The sequence below is a fragment of the Sander lucioperca genome, chromosome 4 (genome assembly GCF_008315115.2).
Source record: "Sander lucioperca isolate FBNREF2018 chromosome 4, SLUC_FBN_1.2, whole genome shotgun sequence".
NCBI lineage: Eukaryota > Metazoa > Chordata > Actinopteri > Perciformes > Percidae > Sander > Sander lucioperca.
In genome coordinates this window covers 43,621,593-43,641,646 of record NC_050176.1, presented here as the reverse complement: position 1 = coordinate 43,641,646, position 20,054 = coordinate 43,621,593, and the positions used below count along the sequence as shown (strand labels likewise).

The window sequence follows — 20,054 nt, the reverse complement described above, 5'->3', positions numbered from 1 at the left end:
TTTTTGTCGTTCATTTGTGTTGTTGCCGGTTTAATTGGTGCACTTATTTCCTTAGCGTTGCTGTTTTCTGTGAGAAGAAAATACATTTTTGTGTGTGTTGCATGGGTTTTGGTTTGTATTAAATTCAGTATGAAACATCCAATTTGTTTCCTTGTTCTTCGTAGGTATAAGCCCTGCTCTAGGTATACATTAAATCCCCTATGGAAAATGCAATGATTATAAAATAGTAGAATATAACCCTCAGAATAGTTCTGAGGGGTATACACAAATCACATTAAACTATATGGAGAGGAACAGGGAAGAATTGTTCAATAATGAGACTTCCCACAGTTTCCTTAGCCCACCCTGCAGTACAGACACATTGGCCAAGTGGGTGGCCTCACACGAACTGATACAGTGCAGCTATTATTTCAAAACGGATTACGTCTTCCTCTTATTTTAAACAGCCAGAGTTGCCTCTGTCACCATGTGCCAAACCATCCGGCAATGAGCAACACAGAAGGAAATGAGCACTGTGTAAGCCAAGAACATAAAAGATAGAAACAAGAACATTAATGTTCATTTTTAAATGAAGTATATTTCAGTCCAAAACAGTCTCACCTCACTTAAATATCAACAGTAAGCATTAAACCCTAATGAATCTGTAAGCCAGTAAACCACAATACAATAAAACATAGAAGCAAAACAATCAGATATAGACCTGCAGTGTAGAAAAACCAAGCATCAAACTGTTAAATATTCCGAATGAGTCAGATAATAATTGGTCTTCCTCTTCCATAAAGAATTGGTGACTGATGATGGTGATTTTAACCCACTGATGATCGGGTGATGATAAGATTTATGTTATGCTGTGTCTTGATGTACATTGTATTATGTGAGCTTGCATGGTTGGTTTTTGCATTTGTTTTACAGAATTTTGAATCTGTTTTATTATGTTTATGCATCTTATGTTTACACCTGTGTTCTAGGTTTCACATGGCTGCAAAACAAATTGGGGTTAAGAAATTTGAGTTGGGATTAAAACTAAAACAAGTAGAGAATCCAGAGCCAATGTGCCTCGTGGTGTATAAAACGACTTTGAGATGTTTGAGATCAGTGCATAATCAATTAGGATATATCTCCTCAGTATCATTCACTCTTTAGTTTAAACCTTTAAGTTTTAGAGCTCCCTGTTACTGATATGTATCTGCTTTGTTTTGATGAAGACAGACTGCTTGCAAGAGGAGGAGGAGGAGGAGAAAGTTTAGAGTGGGAGGCCAAAAAGTCTAAAATGAAGTCAGATGCGCAACGGGTTTTTTTTGGGAATGAAAGGGGAGAAGGGGGTCTGCTATTCTGACCCAGGCAGGCGAAGTTAGCGCCTGTTGGGCCGCCGTGCCACCGGACACTCCGGACCATGACCGTGGACAGCAAGCGCATGGAGGAGACGGACATTGACGTAGGGGGACAGACGGATGGTAGTGACGATCTGAAGAATACAGGTCTTTCAGTGATAAATACGAGTAATTCCGAGTTTGCGCAAAGCGCTTCATCCTTCACTCCTGAAGTGCGGGAGGAGGGAGACTTTGCAGCCCGGCTACAGGATGGTCCAGACAGGAGAACCGCCTCGGTGAAGCCTCCGTACTCATACATCGCTCTCATCACAATGGCCATCCTCCAGAGCCCGAAAAAAAGACTCACCCTCAGTGAGATATGTGATTTTATCAGCCAGCGCTTTGCGTATTATCGGGAGAAGTTCCCTGCTTGGCAAAACTCAATCCGTCACAACTTGTCTCTAAATGACTGCTTTGTCAAAATGCCGCGGGAGCCTGGGAATCCTGGCAAGGGGAATTACTGGACACTGGATCCCATGTCGGCAGGTATGTTTGAAAACGGGAGTTTTCTTCGGCGGAGGAAACGCTTCAAGAGGCAACATTTCTATTTGGGGGCGTTGAAGGACTGCAGGGCGAAGGAGCGCAGCCTGATGCCCGTGTTTCCTCTCCTCGGAGGGCACAGGATGAGTTCTTGTCTCCAGGCTCCTGAATTGTACCAAGACTTGGGCTTCAGAAGTCGATTAAGCCCCCACACTATTCCCAGCATCCCACATGTAAGCAGCATCATACCTGCACTCTCCTCTCTCCTCTCCAACAATTTCCCCTCATGTCGAACGTTTGAACATTTCGACCCCGGACGCTGCACGGCTGTCCCATCTCTGGCTCCAAACTGCTCGTTCATGCCTCCTGTCTCGCTGCACGGAATGAACTACCCTGCCTCTCAGCTATCCCATTTCCCTACTGGGATCCTAAAAGTTTCGTCTAATTTAATTTAATGTAGCTTAATGATGCCTTTCTTGAACGGAATCTTCTTATTCTTCGACTGAGAATAAACCCATGGTACATTATGTACAAATACAGTTTTTAATGATGGCATACGCTTGCAAACAGGCCTCCATATTTGTTTTTGAATAAGGGATATTTTACAGTTATGTTTGGAATAGAATTCAGAATGAATTCAGAGTCTGCAAATTGAATTAAATATCAAAGTGTATCGTCATAGACACTATCAAATAATGTAGCTTATACGATTCTTTTACATTTTGGTTGATTGTATTACATTTTTTTTCTCTTTGTTTCTACGAAATTAAGACTAGACTTAACTGTACGATTTGTGTGAAAGTATGTGCACTAGAGCTTAAAAGAAGAAAAAATAAATCACAAAAGTAGGCCATTTATTCCATATTCTTAATATAGCCAAACTCAACGCAAATAATTAGGCCTTTATACCAACAACAATAATAATATGCTTTCAAATAATTTTTCGGCAAAGGAGGCCGTTTAATTTGTAAAGATCAGAATAAATAACATTTTTATTACAATAGGCCTACTATAATAAATAAAAAGTAGGCTAGTAGCCTATATGTGAAATGCAGTTAGACCTTCTTGGATCCAATAACAATCCAAATCTGCATCTCTTAGGTAAATGTTCAACCTATCCGATATGGCCTATGGATTTGCACAAACACAGCCTACTTACACTTGTCTAAAATAAATGTAATTTGTTCAAATGTGACGACGTTGCTGCGTTTATTTTGCTGTGGCTGGTGGATCAGATGTAAACACATGATCTAAGCATGTGCACATTTGATTTCTCCCTCCCTTGTTAATTGATTATCCGTTTGAGTAGCCTGTGTGATTTCCTCCACATCATGTTTGAAAGAGGTCTTGCTTTAAAAACAGGCCTCCACATCACATCACACGCTGGCCTGAATAAGCAGCGCAGTGTTCAGCATGAATATCAAACACATCTGTTCATCTGGCCGTCAGGTAGGCTATTACAAGTTCAAACTGCACCGTAGGCTTTAATCGGCCTATAGGTGCTGTTTGTTTTGTTATGTAGAAATATGAGCGGTAGAAGTGCGGGTGCTTTAAGATAGGAAAGATTCAGATCGTATAGAAAAAGTAGCAACACCACAACTGAAAAATACACAATCAAGATTTTCCATAAGTACTGCAAATGTATGACCAGTAGGCTAAAATGTAGTTACTGAATAACTAAAGGTAAGGCTAGTCACCATGCAGATTGGCCCTTTTTTCTGAGAGATGCATCACTATTTTAAGTGAAGTTTATCTGTTAGTTCATTATAAATAAATGCATAAAGCTGTATTGTTTTACATGCAAAATGTAATTTGTAAATGTTTGAGGAAACTCCATCCGATGGCTGTAGTTACTTAAGTTAAAAGTACAACATTTAGTTTGTATCTGTGTTTGTAAGAGATTATAGTTTGTAAAACAAGGTGAGTGTGTAAGCTGTTGCGACACTAATTTGAACAGTGGAGATATGTTGACTGGTAAGAAGAAGCAGTATCATGGGCTAATGTGAGATTAGAACAAATCTGCAGTGTGATGATTGTTAATCTGTTTTCCTGCAGAGTCCTGCCATTAATGCAAAATAACATTCCTTACAAGAGGAAACTCAAACTTTACATGAACTATCTAATGTGTTATATAACCATGCAGTTCATTCTATTTTTTAGTCTTAAAGTTTCACATTTTACAAATAAAAACATGAGGTGCAAGGGCATTAATACAGCTAAGGACGTAGGAACAATTTTTGCACTATTACTTTGATCAACCCCAGACGAACAAATGTATAAAATAAATCTTTCCAGGGATGTAGCTGCTGGTGTAAGTGTGATGTGGCTCATCTGTAAACAGCTGCCTTCCACCTAAATAACCCCTTAGGGAGGAGTTTGCTTTATTCAATTACAGCACACAGTCCTGTTTCTCTCTTTGAAAAAAAAAAAAGATCTTCATGTATCTTCATGGAGTATGGCCCATTAAAGTCAGTCAGTGAAGTGTGAGGTGGACCGCAGCATGAGCCCTGTGACAGGAAATATGATGGAGAGTGTATATTTGAAGAAAGAGGGGACCCCGCTCCAATCCCTAAAACCTGGATTGGACAGACGACAGAGACATATAACAGCAGAGCCAACATGAGCTCATAATATATGTATATAGGCTAATTTTAATTTAGTATCCTACAATGACATTTAGACTTACTATAAGCATTTTTTTTAATCATAACTAACTTTTCATTTTCTTCATTTATGTATTCTTTTACTGGCTAAAAAAGGATATATAATACAAAAGTTCACAAGAGTGAGTGTAACATGTCCATTACGCAGAGAGGGAATGACAAACATAAGGTCATGGTAACAATGCAGTTTATTTCTACTGACAACTTTTCATCCAAACAGACACGCTCAGAATTGCTTGATAGTTCCTGGACTATCTTTCAGAGGTGTGGATGTGCGTTAGGAACAAATGAATCTGATTATAGCCAGGGCTTTGGGGAATAGGACCACAACAAAGGCATAAAATGAGACAATTGCAGAAATTGTCCAATTTTCTCCAGCTGTGTTTAGCCTCCAAACAAGCGGACACTTACAGCGGCCAACGCAGAGAGCCAGATATATGACGTAATCAGCTCACCCTCAGTCACCCATTAACTGATCCAACATCTTTGAGAATTTGTCTTTGTGTGCAAACCGCAGTTTCTTGGTCAACAAACAACACACAAAGGGCGATCACAAGCAATACATGACCTGCTACAGGCTCAGTGACATTTGGTTTCAATTCATCTTTTTTTATTCTCCTGCAACTTCCTCCTGGCATTTGTGCTGTTTTCTTTCTTTCCCACCCTGTACCACCTAAACTATTAACATGACCGAAAGGATCATTTCACTCAAATGACTACTATGAATACATATCTTATCGCTCAACCTAAGCATACAAATATATATATTTTTTTTGTATTTCAATTCAGTTTATTTGCTGGATAATACACTCAGTATACATACTGCTTTCCAGTAGTCTACAGTCATGCTAGCTGTTCTGTGGTGTTGTAGGCATAGCACTGCTTTGAGCTAAATGCTACAATCAGCATGCTAACAGGCTAATATGATTAATACCACTCTCATGTTTCATAAAGTATGGAGCAAATTTCAGGAAAACTTTATTTAACTAATGTATCTTTAACAAACCAGGGATGTGGTAAGAAGTGACTATTATGGGTATTGAACTAACTGTTGTTTTGTAAAAGTTTTTTAGTTTTTTCAATCAAACAAAATTCCCCATGCCTTATTTAGAAAACCAATAAAGAACGTGCTTACATTCTTGTTTTATTCTTTACATTTAATATACAACAAACTCTTTGTCAATATGGGATCTTTTAAAGACACATCAGAAGTATTATATGTTAGTACAGTATCATACAACATACATTTTCATGGTTGTTACATCTGAAATCACAATAATTAATAATATTACAATATTATTATACAAATTAATAATATTAATTGTAAATTATTACTCAACACTTATATTCAGTAGTGGTAAATAGGATTTCAGTGGAATTGTATTACACAACAAGTTACTTTGAAGTATCATATGAGGAACACAAAATGTGTCATGTCAAGTAAAAGCAATTATTTTTACTCTCCAATGACCTGCTTGACTTCGTTGTGGCCAAAAACCTTAACGGCTATCTGTTCAGTTTCACAATGCTTCCCACACTCCATAAGACATGCAAACCAACCGTCATCGATGTAAGCCAGGTCAGAGTAACCACTGGGTCCACGGTAAATGACGCAGGGTTTGCTCCATGCATTTGGGCTGCCTGGAGATGTATTCAGATACATTCGTAGATGAACCCTTTTGGACTTATCGCTTGGGTGGCTGAAGAGCAGCATATTCACTCTGAGCTGGAAAGGAGACCACACTTCCCTGACAGCCTCCACCTGTTTCCACAAGATTTCCCCTCAGCTTGGTAAAATCATCTCCATTATTTTTACTGACAGCTTCTTCTCGATAGCCTCCGATATTGCGGGCATTGCAGTAGATCAAGCTGTTGTTGTCTGTATCATCAAAAACTTGCCATGTATTGCCCTTATCGTCACTATACAGGGAGAGTGCATATGGAATAGGCCTACGTATGCTAGAACAGCATAAGCGGGAGCCAGAAGCATAAGCATAAACTGGTACAATCAATCTACCACTCTCTGTTTGAAGACCATGGCCTGGCCCAACAGCAAATGTGGCCCAGTTGTTGATTTCAGCCAGTGACTCGGTCAAATCAGTCACGTCACTCCAACTTTGGCCAGCATTGTTAGTTGTAACATAGCAGAGACGAGCCTTGTTGCAGCCTGAATCTATCTGCTGCTGCTCTGAGACAGTGCCTTCAACACATATGAAAAACAGGAAAAGTGTTTTGCTGGTCTTCTCATAAACCGGGCATAGGTTCATAGGACGGTATCCATCAAGGTGTACCTTCACCAGTTCAGAGATCGGCTCTGACCACTAAAAAAGATATTACTCAAATGTTTAAAAAAAATAAACAAAGCCTGGATAAAGTTGAAAAGAATATCATCACAATGTACCAATAAAACAGTTGCTTGAGATAATTACCTCAATTGTCACTTCATGAGTGGTTTCATCCTTGTTCATCTTTCCTGACTTTAAGACCAGTGCCAGTCCACTGCTACCATCTGAAGTCCTCCACTTCTCTGCAAAGGCCATAAGGATTTTATCTCTGTCATAGAAGAGAGCAGGAATCCTGTACACTTCTTGTTCGTTGGATTTAAAGACAGTTTCCTCTTCTTTCACTAGTTCGTATTGACATGAGGGTTTGTTGCCCATGGTTGAGTAAAATCATCCAATATAAGAAAGGAAGAGACAAAGCTTTCTCCTTCAGAGTTATCAAAGTTTGCCTTCTGTTTTTTTTTAATCAGGCTGGGTGGTGCAGTCTGTGAATGAGGAAGGAGTCTTTCTTGCACAATGTGAAAGTCATGGTCCAAACACTTTTTGCGGGTGAACGAACAGACCAGGTCCCTCTCCCTTGTTAAAAATTAACATATCACCTCCTGGATATATCAGAGGAAAGACATCTAAAACAGTAAATAGAAGAACAAAACTTAATTTGATGCAGTTTTGGCTTGTATCATCTAAAACCTCTGCCATTTCACATTTGCAGGGTTATGTAGAACTGTCCAAAATCAATGCTTTTTCTGGTGAGTGAGTTGGTAACATGGCTGCAGGGTATTCCAGGGTGTCTATTTGACTGACGGGAACAGCAATCTTGACATTGGTCCAGTATTAAGCAAGATCGCTGCAGTCAGCAGCGGCGAAACAAGCTACAATGTAAGTTCATTGGATAACACTTTACTTGAAGATATCTACATAAGAGTGACATGACACATGAACCTTAACCCTAACCATAACATGTCATGACAAAAACCGAATGACACTTACTAAAAGAAGCATTATGTCATAAACGTTTATGACTTGTTTATGTTTATGACACATTCATGACAGTGTCATGTCTCTTATGTAGATACCTTCAAGTAAAGTGTAACCGTTAATTGTGCAGCTTGTATTTACGTTCACAAAAGTGCTCGTTTTGCCATTGACAGACTCAGCTTAATATTCTAAGTGTCTGACAACATTATGGAAAAGATTCTAATGAGGTCGAGCTTTCTGTTAAAAACATCCGTGAAATTGCGTTCCCAGACTCCATGTAAGTAAACAGTAAGTTTAGCATCGTAAAATACACTTCATTCAAAGTCGACAGAAACAAATTAAAACTATGAAAAGCCGTTTTGGGTCATCTTTCCACTTTTCCAACTATCACAACTCTAGTTTTGGTTGAAATAAACACATAGTTTAATGATTTACTTGTAACAAATATGTTGACTCTATACACGCTAAAAGTATTGCTTTTTTTAAATGGAGTCTGGTGGGTTTAGCGCTAGTGACCTCAGAGCTGTTTCTGGTTAAACAGAAAGGTCTTAAAGAGGTTTTAAAAAGGCCTATCACTGTAGGGATCCTTTCTATAATGTACTAATAATAGACTAATAATCTGAGCCTTTCAGTGGCAAAAAAAGGACTTTTAGTGGACCAAATTGACGATGCACATTTGCCCTATAGGGTTACATCGCAGCCCGGTCTATTGCTGGTAGTTACAGCATCCACGCTTAATACTTCAAAAGATTGTTGTTCCTATCAGTCACTTACACAAAAAACATAGGAAAATAGAGTCCAGGACTCCGGCTTGAAAAATGTTTCACTCAGACCAACTCTCAACAGTAGGCCCATATGCCACATTGGACACTGACATTTGAATTGCTACTCTTATGAAGTGAATGCTGAACTCTTAGATAAGGTCATAGTGGCTCAGTTCCTGGAAAGGCCAGTCAATAAATTCCACTTGTCCACCTCCCACAACATATCGACCAGTTCCTAACACAGACACTCGCTCTTCCACAAACCATGCCCTGCACTGCTCCTGCACAATAATATGTCAATGTTAAGCCAGCTGTCCCGTCACACTCAGCAGTTGTACAGTTACAGTTTGCAGGTGACTGTTCAGGCCTTTCCTCATTAGAATCAAGGACAGAAATCAATAAAGAAACAAAAAGAGGAGACATGCTCGACTGGCTTACCTTGAGATGTTACCATCTGCGTTTGATGCAATAGCTCATTCCTGTTTTAATTTAAGAACAGCAGATACATCTCCAACTTGCAAATTAACTTTGTGTTAAATGAAATGCACAACTGAGTGGTAGTAAATTTCAAGCTCTGCCCCACTATTAGACCTCTGCACTCACCAAGGACACACTGCTCTCTGCATTGGTACAATGTTGGCATTAGATGAAAATTGTTGTTTTACTTTGTCAGATGATGTCTGGTCGTAAAGGCTACATGAAAAGGCCTAATAGAGAAGTGATTTTTTTTTTTTTTTTTTTTTTTTTTACAATTTCTGGTGGGCTCAACCAATCAAATCAATTCTGAAATAGGACTGTGTGAGATCTGTTGCTTCAGCAGTCCATGCAACAATGTGTTGTATGTTGCACCGTGTGCCTCCCTGCAGCCCATAAATATCACAAATATCCCCCTTTCCTCTCCTCCTCCAACTTCCCTGCTTCTCCTCCCTCCAAACTGCTCTACCCTGCTGCTCTGCATCCACTCCTTCTTCCAGTGCTCATAAAAAAACTGGAGCTGACAGGTGCTGGAGATCCAAGCCAGGGAAACAAGTTTGGAGGGATCATTAATAAGCTCTGGCTTGATAACGCTTGAATATTTTTGGATCAAACAAATCTCTACTTTAGATTCTTTCCAAATATATACACATAACAGCTGCCATTAAATTGTTCATATTATGCTCATTTTCAGGTTCATAATTGTATTTAGAGGTTATATCAGAATAGGTTTACATGGTTTAATTTTCAAAAAACACCATATTTTTGTTGAACTGCACATTGCTGCAGCTTCTCTTTTCACCCTGTGTGTTGAGCTCTCTGTTTTAGCTACAGAGTGAGGCATCTCACTTCTGTAACAGCTTTGTTGGGAGTGGCACATGCGCAGTAGCTAGGTAAGGACTACTAGCCAGTCAGTTGCAGAGTATGAGGGCATGCCATGTTAGCAGCTAGGCGAGCATTATAACGTGTGTTACAAAGTGACGCACGTTTGTCACAGAAGTAAAGGCTGGACTACAATAGAGCTGTTTGGAGCAGTTTGTGAACAGTGTTTTCTGTTGGAGAGAAGGAAGAGTCCCTTTGGGGTGGACTTTGGGGTTTTTCACTTTATAAACCTATAACATGCACACAAAAAAGGATATATAACACAATAAAGGAAAGGGAAAAAGCCAAAAAGCATAATATGAGCACTTTAAATTCTGACTGATTTGAACTGTTTTTTTATAACAAAACTGGGAGATCTGAATCAGCAAAAACAAACAGCTATGAAGTGTTTTGGATTGGAACAAATTCTTCCATGCCGATGTCCTAGCCAGACCTAATTTGGGGTGCGGGTAGCAGGAAGGAGAAGTAAGACAGCAAGGTCAGTATCAATAGCAGCTTTGTTATTTTTGTAGAAGACTCACATCTCCTTCCTCTTCCTCCATCTCCTCCACCCATCCTGCCTCTACTCTTTCCCTGAATTGGCCAGCTCTGGATGTGTCTGCCACAGTTTGGAGAAGTTAGAAAGAGTCCGATGACTTGGAGGTTTTCTGCTGTTATTGTGTTGACAAGCCTCCCATCTGAGCATACAGCTAAGGACCACCCTGGTTGACTCAAGTCTCATAAAAGCTCTTTCCTCTGCTCATATGTGAAGCGTGTGAACTTCTGTTTTCTCAGTTGCTTTGTTCTCTTTGTTCATTTTGTCTCTGTGCATCATGCTGGTGTTGCAAGTTGTTAATTAATGACAAATCCTCATTACATCACCATGAACATAATAATCACCATCACTATTGTTCAGCCAGCCTTCTCACATGGAATGGATTATTTTGTGAATGTAGAATATGTACAAGCACAGAACAGCAGGAGGAGGACTCTACAAGTGGATGTTAGGATAGGGGTGGGATTTAAATGCCATGTGAACAGCAGTAGGGGCGGCAGCTGTAGCACCAAATGCCATGTGCAGCAAAAGAGTGAGCAGAGCACAACAAAGACAATTTACATATATGGCCATGATTAAAAGGGTGATTAAGGATTTGAAATGATTAAATTGCATTGAAAAGAAAAGGCCATGTTAGTGTCGCAGCCTGCCTGAACTAGCTTGCAGGCTTTGCCCAATTTGTCAATGTTGTTGTTGTTCAACATGACATGACATATTTTGTTGTGTCACACATCATATAAGGTCTCATCTCATTCCATTTAATCCCATATACATCAGTTCCTTCCTCAACATCAGACTTGTTTTGTAGCCTTCCCTAGATCTGTGCCTTGACACAACCTGTCTCTGAGCTCTGCAGGCAGTTCCTTCAACCTCATGGCTTGGTTTTTGCTCTTATAAGTATTGTCAGCTGTGAGACCTTATATAGAGAGAGAGTGTGTGCCTTTAATAATGTCTAATCAACTGCATTTACCACAGCTGGACTGCAATCAAGGTGTAGAAACACGAAGATGATCAAGAAAAATAGGCGGGAACCTGAGCTAAATTTCAAATATCATAGCAAAGGGTCTGAATACTTATGTCAATGTGATATTTCACTTTTTTAACTACATGTCTCATAAACTGACTGTGCTGTATCTGTTTTCTGTGTTAATAGTAAATTGGTGAGCCAACTAAAGGTCAACTTCAAGTTAATGTCAGAACAAGGAAGCAAAAATATGGAACCAATCTGCAATACATTCCCCAGTTATTGACAACCTATAACAGAAATAACTGAATATGCAGGCTCAAGTTGTCTGTACAAGCTCAGCGCAGCCTCCTTTGAACCATAATCCCCCAAACGTTCACTCACACAGCAGAAGGCCTCGCTAAGTGGAGCAGTCAGCAAACACAGAACGCTAGGATTCACTTCAAAAACAATAAGAATATGAAACAAGGAAGATGCACATGTGTAGAGAAGCAGACTCTTTGATAAAACAAAAAAAATACCCAGTTAAAAGACATGAAAGCTGAATATGTCCCAGCATATGTTTGCCAGATTTGTAGCAGATTTCCAATCATACAAATACAAGCTTTCCTGGTTTTTGAGCGAGGAAGGATGAATGGGAGGGGGATAACGATGTGAGGGAGTCTGTTTCATTTCAGACTGCTAGTGATGGACGGGCCCGTGTGTGTGTGTGTGTGTGTGTGTGTGTGTGTGTGTGTGGGTGCGAAAGCTGACGAACAGCTCCATCCACAGTGATACATGCTTCAAATCGGATACTCTATGTTACTGTAGCGGAGAGGAAAGATCCTGTCTGTCAGGCTGTACGCTTCAATGAAATGACGGATGAAGAAATGAAGCGCTTTAGCAAGTGATCAAACATTTGTCTGTTAACAGCAAACAAATGCTAAAACTACAAGTGCTGCTCTCAAATTGTATTGACATAGAAATAAAACGTCTGTCTTTCAATTTTTTGAGGGAAAGCTGTAGATTACACAGGGAGAAAGCATGTATTTTGTCCTTAGGTGGGAGGCGGTGAAAATAGCATCCTTGCGTTAAACGTCTTTAGATTTTGAATGGTGGCAGTGTCATGTTTCACAAATGAGTGTTGCTCAAATATTGTAGAAGTCCTAGAGGGACCTGTCTGGGTCTAACTGTGGTGTTTGTTTTGATTAGTGAAACTGAATCTCATGTTGCAAATATGGTGAAACCTCTGATCATCATGGTGTTCATGTTAGCCCTGTTTAGAAGGGGTTGTTTTTCTTGCCCTAACATTAGGCTATTCATCCCACAGTCGTCATGGAAGCTGCAATAGAAGTTGCTAGGAGCAGTTCATTTAAAGGGGCTCTAATTCATGAAAAAAAGCTCTAAAAATCCATCCACTGAACACTGCTCAGTACCAAGCAGCAGACAGACACAGTTAGAGACTAGCTGATGAACATGGTGGAGCATTTAGCAGCTAAAGAGATAGATGTTTCCCTCAGGAGATGATAGAGACAAAAACAGAGCTAAAGGAGAGTGATTATGGACATTCATCAGGTGGCCAGAAATACAACTCTAACTGAATGATAATGTTGCTCCGTAACTGCTGGATGTGTAAATAAGTGACGTTTTGCTACAAGTTTGCAATGTCAACTTAAAGTTATAGTGCATAGTTTCTGTCACCCCCATGAGGAATTCTAAGTAATGACAACAAAATCAGCGCGTCCATATGATACAAGCCTTACGTGATCGATGCCCCCACCCCTCCTCCACGCAGTTACTTGTAGCCACCCTTCAGAAGAGGTAATTATCTTCACTTGAGCTTCTGCGCGGGAAAGTCACCGGACGCCACAATCTTCTGAACATAGCCATACTGAGAGAGTTGTGTGGAGCTGATAGTCTTAATTAGATTTGAAGCAACTCATTTGTCAATGGCTTGAATGTAACGGACGTTCATTATTATAAAAAAGTTACAAAAAGTGATGATATGTCAATGTTGTGTTCACAACTTGTTTCTGCTGCTACCAAGTGGCGGATTTAAAAGTTTACATTTCAAGACATTTTGTCCAGGTCTGAGGCTTCCACCACATTGTGTACTATGATGTGCACTATGATATGTATAGCCATACACATGTGTACACGCAGGCCAAACACACACTACTCATATCGGTAATCTCCTCTACATTCAGAATCCAGGAAATCACACAAGATAACATTGAGTTTTTAAAGGAATCCAGGCACTTTACTTTTCAGCATTTATTGCTATATAACTTGTGCGAGAAAGGTAAGTTTCACAGCTCGGCTCCAAAAGAACAACAGCTACAGTGCCAGGCAGGATAAAAACCTAATAGCAGCCAATAACCAGAGCATCAACGAAAATAACCTTTAATGGTTCCACGTAACACCAAACACTGGAGTGAACGTGAATTGAGGCCTCAGGTATCAGTGTGTGTTTGCCTTTCCACGCTTGCTGGTTTAACTTACTATCTCATTATGAGAGTGAGCTTTGAGGTTAACTGAGCCAGCGGGGAGAAATAAGAAGGATCAGGGAAAGAATCTGTATGGAAAGGGCAAAAGATGTAATGTAAATAGGATGCACACAAAATGCACACAAACATAAACTTATATACTTTATATGATGTTCTATGGCCAGGAACTTGTAAATCTAGATTTAAAAGATAGTCATTTAGGTGGGCGATTTGAATGTCATGCTGTCTAACAAGCCACATCTTTATCCTGTTAAACTTTATTAATTTGGCCTCAGCTTTCATCCAGAGTTTATAGGCCTTCGAAAGGCCTGAATCCCAGAGGTAGGGCTTGTTGAATAGGGCTCACCCACTGTTAGCTCATAGACTTTATAATAATAAGTGTTAGCTATGTAAACAGCTGTAAACCACACACATACACATGCTGCAGAGGGAACAAACAGTGAATCTAGCATAGGAACTCAGAAAAAAGATGAAGAAGCAGTGTGTCATGTAACAATTTGTGTGCTGACCAAATGCAGAAATCTGACCGCAAATATTCAGAGGTGAGGGCAGAAAAAAATTTCAAAAGGCCGAGTGCAAGCTGTAATCAAATGTTTGATTTGATTCATTTAACCTTTTTAGTGGTTTAAACACAATAATTCAACATTCAACGACAAAAATGGGGAAAAAGAACAGTAATATCGCTGTGTGTATTACAGTAATAAACGCAAGTGAGATTGAAAGTTCATTCTCACCACAAGGTCTACTCAGTCGCTGTTCTGGAGCTTTCGGTCATATCTCACCATTTTCCTCCATGGTTTTTCATGGAATTGAATGGAATGTTCAAATTAAAGAAAAAAATCGAAGCACTTCAAGGACTTCTTGTCCATGAGCTCAGCTTAAAAGTAGAGATTGAACGTTTATTCTTGACCTTGAAAACAATGTTAAGATAAAAAGTTGCCGAAGACCTTATAAGTAAAAACTATAATATTATTTTTCTTATTCCAGCTAAACCACATATCTGTTGGTCTGAGTCGATCTTGTGGTTAGGTTATTTTTGTAAACAAGTAAAATGTATTATACTGACTTTTACATACATACATACATACATAATTTTGTGTGTGTGTGTGTGTGTGTGTTCAGGAAGCACCACTTGCAGCAGAATAGTGTGTCTTCAAAGGTGGTTTAAATACATGATGATTAAAGTGTGTGTGTCCTTAATAACTAACTGTCTTGCTCTTGGTATTCATGGCTGTATGATTTATTTATACAGCAACAACAAAATAGAATTGATCTAATCACTGTCAGTGTTTCAGTTTTCATTACTCAGCAGAAAGCTCTGTAAAAGCTAGGACCTTTATTATTTTAAGATTAAAGGGTTTTATGTCTCACACACTCGAGTCACACACTTTGTGAAATGCAAAAGAAGTAAGTTCTTATGTTTTGCAGGTTTGTAGTATTTGTAGGTGGAGAAGTGTACTACATAAAGTATTGTACTTTATTTCATGTTCAGCACTAAAATCTATATTAAAATCAGTCTTTTGTTCCCCTGTAAATTCAACCCGTCTCATTCCCTCTCATCAACACCCTCCTAAAAACAGACACACCGTAACTGGACATGTTTTGACAGGTGGTCGTCCCTGGTTTATACTGTATAATAGTAGCCTGCAGAAGTTCCTCCGGGAACGGAAGAAGAAACGAAAAGAGAAAGTGCGTGTGTGTGTGTGTGTGTGTGTGTGTTATGTATATAACTAAATGACAGACAACCAGAGCAAACACACACATATGAAAAAAGTAGAGCGTGATTGAGAAAGAAAGAGAGGGAGGCTGAATGTTATTTCAGTCACAATGCATCCAGTTGTCACTGAGCTTCGTGACCAAAAGCCTTTTCATTCCCTTCTCTGCTTCATAAACTACCTCCTTATGTTGTACAGCACATCTGGTGGACAGATGTCTATCTCTCCTCCAGCTCTTGTTTTCTCTCCCTCTGTACTTTTTCCCCCCTTCAGGCAGGCCTGGTGTTAATCCCTCTCTCCTCCACCTGGTCTAGACCACCCAGACACTGAGCGGTGCAGCGGCGGCCCACCAGCAGCGAGCAAGTGTGTGTGTGTGTGTGTGTGTGTGTGTGTGTGTGTGTGTGTATGCAACGTCATGCCTACAAAAGGAGAACTGTACTTACAGTACATTTACATATAAGCAATAATAAAATGCAGAGAAATGGAAATGAACAGAATATATGTTTTGTGTATAAAACATAATTACTTCTATTATATGTTTCTGATAGCACATAAACATGATAATCAAACTCTTATATAATTATATAATAATACTCTTATAATTGTAACAAATATCACTGTGTTCATTGCTGGGAATTGTTTTTACAAACAGCACAAATTAATGTGGATGTGGAACGATGGACAGAAAACAACAGTGTCTTGTTGTTTTCCTCTCAGAGAGTGAGTGGGAAAGTTGAAGTTGCTTAGTTGAGGATTTTGCCACCGGGGACAAAAATTCAGTTTCACCATGTTGACTTAAAGGTACTAGAGCTGGACACTTAGGATCTTAACTTACATGCAAACTTTTCAAAATTAAAGAGTCCCAAATTAAAGGAGCACCACCAATTTTCAACATTTTCTTTGGGTACATGGTGTGCATTGATCACATTGTATTGGTCATTTTATATTAACTATTGCCTACTTATACTGTACATCTAATGATACTTTTACACAGTGGTTTGACTTTAGTTTTTCTCTTTATGTCAACTTATTTTCTTATTAAATACAGATGACATAATGACAAGGATCATGGCGAAGATAAGCATGCCATACTATGACTAAAAGACAGAAAAAAGGTTGAAAAAATGTCCCTTTAAATAATCAAGCAGCGGCTTGGAAGTTACAAGTAAATACGTCGCCATCTAGTGGTGAGCCAACCAAAACACAAAAAAAACAGCACCGCAGCCATACAGTACAATGCATTAGACAAAAATGGCACCTTTATATCTGACTTCCCAGTTTATTAGATGCACGTAGCTAGACTAATGCGGTCTGATGCAACAGTCCTACAATAAATGCTACCTTCATGAAGGCTGATGTTAAGTTTTTGTTGAAACTGTTTTAGTGAAGATTAGATTCAACTGTATGATCATTTTGGAGGCTGCAGTTTGTGGTGCTGTTGAACCATATTGTATTATATTGACAGGTGTTTGTTATTTAGCCTACCCTCATTGATACAAATGTGGTGGACAAAATAATAAAAAAAACCTGTCCTTTGTAGAGTTGCAGTGTTGAAATTAATCATTACATCGATGCATCGCGATGCAGACGTGGATGATTCTGCATCGATGCAGTGACAGACAATAATCGATTATTGCCTACTGATGTTTCTCGTTGATTTTTCGGTCGCTGCTTTTGGGGTTTTTGCCTGTTGTCTGCTGTGTTCAGACTCCGCTACATTCAGGAAGTGTTTTTTTAAGAGCAGATGCAATAAAAATGGATGGTCACATACAGTATATCTGACTGCTTGAATTTGTTGATGAAAACCACGTGTAGCAAAATATAATAAATTTGAGGAGGTGGTGCATCGTAATGCATCGGGATATTGAATTGTATCGAATCACTGACAGGATAATCCTAATCAAATTGAACCGTGAGACCAGTGAAGATTCACATCCATATTGTAGAGGGTTAGGGTGAGGGAAAGAAGCACCTCTCCAGGCTTAACAGGCAGTTCAAAAGTGGATTATGTGGTGTAGACTTTCCAGACCGGCACAGTTAGGAAAGTGAAAGAGCAGAACTTACATTATATGTTGAGGTGCCCATGAGCAAGAATCTTAACTCATAACTGCTTCAGTGTAGCCGACAGATTAGACTGCCTAAACAGGACCGTAGCTACCACTGAGGACTCCTATCACTGAACCTATGTGCTTTGCATTTTGGTAAATATGTAACCATGTCTAACTTTTAATTTAGATAGAAATTAAGTGTGGAAATAGGGCAGTGTAGATTTTGAAATGTAGGCCTTGACTCCAAAAAGTCAAATCCTGTGGTGGAGAACCGAAGGAATCTGAAAAGGACAACAGAGTGTTTTTTTTCCCCCTTTGGTGTAGTTGAAACAAAATGGTCACATATGCTATATGTGCTTGATGAAATAAAATTAGCACTGCAAAATATACCTTGACATCAAAGTTGTGTGAATGGGCCTGCTGTTTTTGCTTCCGTGCATGCATGTTTTTGTAACATTTTCATAAAAGCATAAAACATTTTTTTAAATTAAAAAAATGTAAAAATGTTGATCAAATAGTTTAACCATATGGCTGCAGCTTAATCGTTTCATCAAAAACCAGACAGTAACATTTATTATCCACGAAAGCCACACGCAGAAGTTATGTCATCAGTATTTCTAAATTTCATTTCATATAAGTGAAAATAAAGATAAATAGAGATATTTAGGTAACACACTTCACATGTCAGAATGAGTCAATGGCACTTACTGTACTGACAGATACAGTTAGATATTATTTCTCCTTTTGACCTGGCAGAGTTTCGTACATTGGCACATACAGTATAATGTGCAAAAAGAGAAGAGGTGGTTGCTACATTACAAATGTGTTCCAACCTCCACCCATATACAGAAAAACACATTATGAACAACAAAAGCATTTTAGATAAGAAAGCAAACTGCATGCAGCTTTTATCCAAACAATCAAGTCCAGAGCGAGGGAGCTCCAAACAGGAACTCATATATTTTGAATTAGAGTGTAAAAGTGAGGGAGAAAGTGGAAAAGTGATGCTGTGTTTCCTATTATTGCAGGATGGGGGTTGACAACAGGGCCGAGTCCTTCTGCCACGCTGTGAACACACCAGTGGAATTTGGACGGCGGCAGTGCTGATGATGAGAAATATGAGAGAGGAAGACACAATATGCTGTTGTTCCGTGCAGTGTCATTGTGACCCGAGGGCCACACACACACACACACACACACACACACACACACACACACACAGTGCGTTTCACTATCTTTGTGGGGACCCATCATTGACATAATGCATTCCCTAGCCCCTTACCCTAACCTTACATTACATCACAACCTTACATACCATCACAACTAAATGCCTAACCTTAACCCTTACCCTCACCCTAACCATAACCTAATTCTAACCCTAATCCTAAAACCAAGTCTTAACCCTCAAACTGCCCTTTAAACATAAACAAAGCTGTCAGGACCCCACAAGTATACTGGACTCCTGGTTTTTGGACCCCACGAATATAGTTAAACAAGCCCACACACACACACACACACACACACACACACACAATTGTCAGTGCTCATCTCATATGGAAATATTTGTAGTTGTGTTGCCAAACGTGGAAGTGGATGCGATTGGGCTGTTTGAAAAGCCGCAGTGCACTCGTAAAGTTCTGCACGTAATCCAGTGCAGGTGATGACGCTTCAGAGTCAAAGGTTAGACTGAGGCCTCAAGGTCAATTGATTCAGACTAGTCCTCCCAGTTAGAGTAACAGGCTCTTGACTTCGTGACTGTCAAGAGACTGATGACTGTCCTCATCTTTTCTGCATTTCTACGCACCAAGGGCGTGATTTTACTGGAAACACACACACACACACACACACACACACAGTGGAATGTTAGCATTGCAACTTCTTTTGTTTAAAGTGTCTGTGACAACTTTGTATTTAAAAACCCATAGGCTCTTGTTTTATAATTGAATTCATATTGGTTTGAGGAGTAGGGGCAGATATGGCACTATTAGTGCAAATTTGAACAAAACCCAAGCAATAGGTGAACATTTACACAAGTGGTTTTATTCTGCACTTTTTCACCTATGGGTAAAACAGAATATATATATATATATATATATATATATATATATATATATATATATATATATATATATATACACACACACAAATATCTCAGCATTCATTGCTGTAAATTGTTTTCACATTTTGCCTGTTCTGCAACTCAAATGGACAGTGCCTTCAATCATTTTTATTATTGGGCATGTAATATTATTATTACAAGCAAATGTGCAATGGGTAATTAGCAAAAAAAAAAAAAAAAGGAAATAAAATGACAGAGTAAAATAAGAGTACATAAGGTTTTGATTTATTGTGTCAACTTAATTTTCTTCACTGACCCTATACTGACCATCACTCCCTATACATAATTTTTATA

At 39.1% G+C, this 20,054-nt stretch overlaps 1 protein-coding gene and 1 pseudogene across 1 annotated transcript; one reads left to right on the top strand and one right to left on the bottom strand.

The window, feature by feature from the left end:
- The first annotated feature begins 1,159 nt into the window (after positions 1 to 1,159).
- LOC116040559 (forkhead box protein D2-like) lies at positions 1,160 to 4,269 on the top strand. Its single transcript, XM_031286027.2, has one exon. It carries the CDS (start codon positions 1,394 to 1,396, stop codon positions 2,303 to 2,305), a length of 912 nt encoding a protein of 303 aa, XP_031141887.1. The 5' UTR covers positions 1,160 to 1,393; the 3' UTR covers positions 2,306 to 4,269.
- Positions 4,270 to 5,641: 1,372 nt separating this feature from the next.
- On the bottom strand, positions 5,642 to 7,369 carry LOC116040558 (annotated as a pseudogene).
- Positions 7,370 to 20,054: the final 12,685 nt, after the last annotated feature.

Excerpts from the sequence above, each read along its gene's own strand:
- LOC116040559 (XM_031286027.2), top strand. The coding sequence starts at position 1,394 with ATGACCGTGGACAGCAAGCGCATGGAGGAGACGGACATTGACGTAGGG.